At 37.8% G+C, this 6,736-nt stretch overlaps 1 protein-coding gene across 1 annotated transcript in view; it reads right to left on the reverse strand.

The window, feature by feature from the left end:
• The window catches only part of LOC109967515 (splicing factor, arginine/serine-rich 15-like), a 29,522-nt gene extending 23,405 nt beyond the window's left edge, over positions 1 to 6,117 (reverse strand). The window contains exons 1-8 of the mRNA XM_020613149.1: positions 5,863 to 6,117; positions 3,517 to 3,600; positions 2,900 to 2,944; positions 2,631 to 2,792; positions 2,426 to 2,543; positions 2,137 to 2,270; positions 1,867 to 2,013; positions 909 to 982 (exon numbers count right to left, since the gene is read on the reverse strand). Of these exons, the coding sequence (XP_020468805.1) occupies positions 909 to 982; positions 1,867 to 2,013; positions 2,137 to 2,270; positions 2,426 to 2,543; positions 2,631 to 2,792; positions 2,900 to 2,944; positions 3,517 to 3,600; positions 5,863 to 5,892 (794 nt within the window). The 5' untranslated portion in view covers positions 5,893 to 6,117. The remainder of the gene's footprint in view (positions 1 to 908; positions 983 to 1,866; positions 2,014 to 2,136; positions 2,271 to 2,425; positions 2,544 to 2,630; positions 2,793 to 2,899; positions 2,945 to 3,516; positions 3,601 to 5,862) is intronic.
• Between the last annotated feature and the right edge of the window lie 619 nt (positions 6,118 to 6,736).

Here is a 6,736-nt window from a genome sequence, read left to right on the forward strand (position 1 = left end):
CTCGAAGATCAGGTTTTTTCGCTTGGACTGTGCTTCCAAATGCTCCATTTTATCCGTTATGGCTATTAGACTCTCACAAGTTTTGTAGACATCATCCCTTGTTTCCTTGGTTTGTATTTTCTGTTCACCCATGGCTGCTTTAATCACATTCACCTCTCGCTGGGTAAACTGCAAACTCGTTTTTATCTCCTGTATTTCTCTGGTCACGTCGTCGAGTCTCTTGTTATTTGTCTCCATAAGTAGTTGCACAAAACCTTTGAAGTTGTCTTGTTGTTGGCTCAACAGTGCGGTGTACATCTGTTTCTGCTGACTCAACATCTCTGTTACTTGCGCCGCTGAAATATAATCCTCTTCTGCTTCAACATCCTCGTTCGATTCTGATTTATTAGCTCTTTTCCCTCTTTGAGGCATTTTAATAGTTGTAGAATTTGTTCAAAGACTTGAAAATGTAGAAGATGTGAAAAATCGTAGAACAGACAAAAGGAATATTTATCTTCCATTCATGATGGAAGATACACCCCCCCCCAAATCCAGTTCAATTTTGTAACTTACATCTACTCTTCTTCTTTCTGAAAAATCTAGAATCTATGAATACACAAAAGTTTAACTACTGGGCAAAAGATGTCTCTTATATCATTGATAAGTCTCAGTTTCATTTGCACCGGAGGCTTCACATTTTCACTTCACATTTATTTTATGTTAAATACTGCAACAGGATTGGCCTCCAAAAGCCATCTATAGAAGGGTATAATAAGATTTAAGGAGGCTGTCAAAGGTGAATGGTGTGACATGCAACAAGCCTTAAAGTCTCAACCTAAAAGAAGATGCTGTGCTATTGTTCCTGCACCTTCATATTGAGCATAAACAAATGTACAGTATGAGCAAAAATACATTCTTATTAAACTCACTGTGACTGGGCACTTCCTTCTTTAGCCATTACATCATCAGGTTCATCATCGTAGTCAAATCGGTCAAGGAGTTTCTGAAGAAATGTAAACAGTACAGAGTAAGCAAATGAGAAACCTAATTTGTATGATGTAAAGCCCCTTTTCCATTGCCTGCACTGGCTCAACTCTGCTTGCTTTTGGTACCAGGTGCTTCTTTTGCCACTGCAAATAGTCCCTGCAGTGTAGCCAGTTGTTACAGCAACAGTGCATGAAACTTCCATAAAGCCACTGGCAAACTTTGGCAGGGCAGGTTCAGAGAGGTCGTAATTTTCATTCTAGGATTGTTATTATGCCATTTTATTAAGTTTTGGTAGTTTTTTCAGGTGAGACAATAAAAACTGAGTTTTTGTGGTCAATCAAAATAATGTCAATTAGAAATTTGCTGTGACATTTTTGGAGATGTGATGACCCACATGCCAAATAGCTAGCTCTACTTAGCAGGCATAGCTGTAGCCATTGTGCTCATATTATCACATTCAGTAACCTATGGGCTACGTGATAAGATGTACAATGTGCGATGTGGTGGTTCACAACAACCGTTATATTATATGGTAACTGGAACTGTTACCATAAATCTGATCCTCTATAACACTCATGAGAGAGACATTGCAGATACTATTATGAATGAAAGAAGAACAAGCAACTGGTGTCATCATTTGAAAACATCCTGGTCCATCAGTGGCCATGGAGTAGTGACAAATTTCTCTGGCCAAATGCTAGTCTGCAGTGTTTACACATCACCGTTGGGCATCACCTCAGCTTACTTGGAACCTCGATGGAGGCAATATCAAAAACAGTACCAGGTACTATCCCCAACATCTGACTGACAGAAAACAAATAAGGCAAGTCGAGTTGAGCTAGTGGAAAAGGGGCTTAAGACCACAGCAGGGTGCGTTGTCACACTGAGCTTTGCCATTACCTCAGCTAAAGAGCTTTTCTTTTCTGTGTGGGCACTATATGGGTTGAGTTGGGCCACAGGGAGCTGGGGTGGATTCTGTACGTGGTTTACAGTGGTGGTTGTCAGGGTGTTATCAGCCTGCTGAAGGTTCTGGAGCATCCTCTGCAACTGGAGGGGTGAGTGAGAGGGGTCATTCAGGATTTAAATAATTCTTCACCTGATATTATCGTGTAACATAAGTGTACCATATGAGTAGAAGTGCTAGAGCATTTAAACCAATTTACTGCTTACCTCCTGAGCATGGGGAGATTGAAACAGCTGTGCCACAGCAGCTAAAGTATCAGGACTGGGCAGCTGGGGCACAGCAGACACAACTGAGGCACTAGTGACAGAAGGCTGCATCTCTGGTTGGGGATCAGCAGGGACTGTTAGATAAAAACCCAAAACACTAAGATTGATATCACTGCATGCAGTTTTTCAAAACAGTGGATAAACTACAACCTCACTTTGCTTTACTCTGAGGTAACACTCAAGTGTATTGTTACAAACACTGCCCCAAGACAATAATACATTTGTCTACCTTCCTTTGCGGTGGGGGGTACAATGGCATCATTGGCCATATCCATCAGAGGCTGAATGATGTCCATGTCAAACACACCGTTCTTCTGCCACAGGTTCAGAACACGGACAATTTTGCTCTGATAAGAGAAAAAAATCCCATTCTTAAGATACTTTCTATCAGTCCTTATTAAGTATATAAAATGCTAAAAGCACAAACAGAGTACCTTATCGTCTTCTGGGCAGTGGAAAAGGTTTTGAAAGGTATCTGTGAAGTTCTTCAAGAATCTGGGCCCAAATACATCCTTATCAACACCAAACTGGTGGCGAGACTGTCGAACAATGGAATCAACAACATACAAACCAGGGACTTTCAATTCTGGTTTGCACTATTGGAAAGAAATAAAATTCAAAGAATTATTCCTTTTGCCCTATGTGTATTTTGAACTCAAATGTTTAAAAGTATGTAATGTATAAGAGGCTCTATAGTACATACTTTCTTGATGAACTTTTCAACAATCTGGACAACATGCTTGTAAAGCTAATAAAAGAAAAAGGAATAATCAGTCACAGCAACACAAGTTGGTAACAGCAGTGAAAAATTGGGACAATAAAATTATTATTACATGATTTCTCTCATTTGTCAAATAAGCAGCACCACATTGCCTGATATCAAATGAAAGATTAACTGACCATGGTAAAATTACATGGTTAGGATAAATAGATTAACAAACAATTTCCAGTTCGTAAAAATTTTCAGACCACACAAACATCAGATAAAGCTGTTATGATCAGTTCATTGATAACCTTTGTAAAATAAAGCCCAAAAAGGGGAAACAGTTTGTCAAGATAGTAAAAGACTTATTCAAAATGACAATTTTTACATCATTTTCTCACTCCCTGTAGGCTGGAATGATGAAAAATCTGCACTATAATATACAATGAAGAATAAATATTTCAAAGCCTCAATGAATAACAGAGACCCATTTAAAAATAAAAATGACAGCATCTCACTCTAAAGGAACTAACTCAAAAAGTCCAGGAGGTCACAACTTCCATAAGCCACACCTTGATATGACAATAAAACAGATACAGTTACGGGCCTACTATTACCTTGATCGCTTTGATGGCTGATTTTGTTACCGACATCATCTTAGCACGGGATATTGGAGGCTTCAAGTCAATCATGGAGAACAACTGATTAAAAAACAAAAAATTTACATCAGTTCATTTTGAAAGTAAAATATTTCTATGCACCACTATGCTAAACTAGTGATGGGTGGACTCAAAACACCTACAGTATATGCTTCAAATCACTGCAGTGGAAGATACAATTGGTGATCTTGAGTCAGCCGATTCATTTGACAGTTACACTAAATGCCCCATGTATCAACTGTGATACAAAAGAAATAGAAATAATCTAAATAATATGGCACCTCTATTCCTATATGCCTGGGCTGTCTGTCTATGAATATATGGCAAATAAAAATCATGAATCTTGAATTTCAAATCATGAATTATATTTTGGATTTTGTTAAAAGGTTTGATAAACATCTCAGTTCCGAAAAATTAGAATGTTCTGGCTATTTTTTGATATGATATGACACCTCTGTTCCAAGCATGCAGAGGACTTAAATGACTGGCCTACAGCAGGGAAAAAAAGAAAACAGTCCTTCATCCACAGTATGGTCCCAATCACAAACCCTCCTATCAGAGAATGTAGGCCTACTTACTACAAACACAGTTTTGTTGAAAATGTATACAAAAAAATAACCCTTCTTATATATGATGCATATCTATAAATGGAATATATACCAGCTTTATTGTTGTCACAATTTATTTACACACAATGATATTGTGAAAGACACACCGATAACACTCCTCCCCAATCAAGGTCCAGTCACAAAATTATTTGCCACCATATACACATATATAAATTAATTTCACAAAATAAAAAAGTATATGAAAAAGATCTATTTTCTGAGTCACTGAACCATCATGTTGGCAGTTTCTATAGTATTTACAGGGATTTGGCCAGCAGATGTCACCAGCATGGGTGATTCAAATGTTTCAAAACAACCAACCATTTTCTGAAGTAATTGGTTTAATTGGCTCAAAGATTTGGAGATTTGGCTCATTCATGCCATCACTACACCACATCTCCATACTGTTAGGTCCCCTTGGTATATGGCAGAAAATTCACTTATATCAAGCCTCCAAATACAATTAAGAAACAAGTGGCTTCCATTTGATAAAAGTACAGTACATGTAGTTGATATACTGTATATACACACATACATAGAGAGATACATATCCACAGCCTACTTGACATACACAGATTGCTCCCATTCTCACAAGACCTGGGTGTTTGCAACCTTTAGTTTACTGGAGATTCATTATGTCTTATCTACAGACAATATAACTTCACATTATCTCTGCTCTTTACTTGGCATGCAACAAGTTAACAATTAACACAATCATATACACATCTATTATCATATTGAACCATCTGTGTCTGAGAAGAGTGGATTTATGTGTATGAGGGTAATTCACTGACTATGTTTACTGATCACCTGTGGCTCACCAATATGCATATACAGATATGCAAGGTAATTTTAAATTTGACCTTTCTCCATCTTTGATGTCAACAATATCAAGCACTTAACTGAATATGCACCAAGCAAACTATATGATTGATCAGTGGTGTTGATATACCACTGACCAGCAGTCTGGTCAAACATGGACTGAACTCATGTTCAATGTCCTGGTTCATACATGGGGTTTGCCTTAGAATAATTGAGAGCTTTGAAAGCAGCACACGGATTAAGATAGCACGTAGTCAAAAGCACCACTCCATAGTTCAAGCATGATGTCCATCAAACACATAGACAAATATTAAATTAAACCACATTTATGCTTAGCTAATTTCCCCACTGTGAGATACATGCTAGTGTGTCAATAACGATAATTTGTTGGCACACAACTTCCTCAAAACAATCATTAGCTAACGTTACGTGATGGCTCAAAAGTAACACTGGCGCTAGGCTTGTATATAAAACATTGAGCATTACTAATAATTACACAGACACATATCGACACATATCGTACTGCTCCTAAAAGTCTGCGCTTACAGTTCATCGTGAAGTTGGTGCTCAGGGTGTAAACCAATTATTTATTATTATTATTTAGCCAGGCACTGAAATTACAGGCCTTACAAGACTAGCGACTCGACTGAAGCTAGTGGTTAACAAATAAAATGAAGATGTTTAATTTTAAATTAAAACAGTTAAGGTTAATAATAATTAAATTATATATGATAGATATACTTACAGATTGCTATCAAACAATTTAGCTAACGTTAACTTGACGTGAAAACAACTGACATTAGTTAGCATTAGTGCTAGCCTATAGGTTTAGCGTTAGCTCTCTGGACCAGAATAAAACACGAGCAAACTTTACCTCCATGTTGAACGCGTTCACTGCCTCCATAATGGCTTTTCATTAAAAACCTGGTGACGGACGTATATCTTCCGGTACTCTACCCACTTAAGATCATGTGCAGCCGTATGTCTAACAGCATAACAACTAGCAACACTGAAATACTGAATTTTGAATGTGGTCACATTTCTAAGCGCTGCTATGCTACGAACTGTCTGCCTAGGCGTCTTATGTCGTCATAATCTTCTCAACCCCGCCAGCCCTCTTCCCTTCTTCTTCTTCTTCTTCTGTAATCCAAGGCAGTGTGGGCGCTACTAAGCCTATTACTGCCCTCTGCAGATATCTAATATGCATTAGTCTCCAGTCTAACATCCGTTCATATCCTTGAGTATAACCCCGATATTTTTAACAGAATTGAATAACAATCAATCAATTGATGGTACTCAGGTTGGGCAAGCAATGTAGCAAGAGAAAAGCAAGAAATCCCTAGATCAGATTGTAGTGGTTACAACAAACAAGCTACAGTTAATATACAATATGTAGTGTGTAGATTACAAGTAGTTACTACATGCTGTGATCAGTTAATAACTCATTTCGGCAAGCCCTCTGTCCTATGTCAGCTAAATGGGTAAATAGTTTGTGTGTGCTGAAGTAAGAACCTTTTGGGTTCATGGCCTGTTTGTTTAACCATTTATTTCCTGCAGGAATGGTGACTCTGTCCCCTATCTCTTAGTCTGTTGAATTGTCTGCCAAACAATTGAACTGCCTTGAATTATTGTAATATTAAATGATCATTGGCATTTTAGTGATTTGTCTGTGAATTAATTTAGCCCACATCAGGTCCGAGCCACTACAAGATAATTTTTTTAAACAGCATGTGATGTCACTCCTGCTG

Source organism: Monopterus albus, unplaced genomic scaffold (assembly GCF_001952655.1).
Source record: "Monopterus albus unplaced genomic scaffold, M_albus_1.0 scaffold130.1, whole genome shotgun sequence".
NCBI classification, from domain to species: Eukaryota; Metazoa; Chordata; class Actinopteri; order Synbranchiformes; family Synbranchidae; genus Monopterus; species Monopterus albus.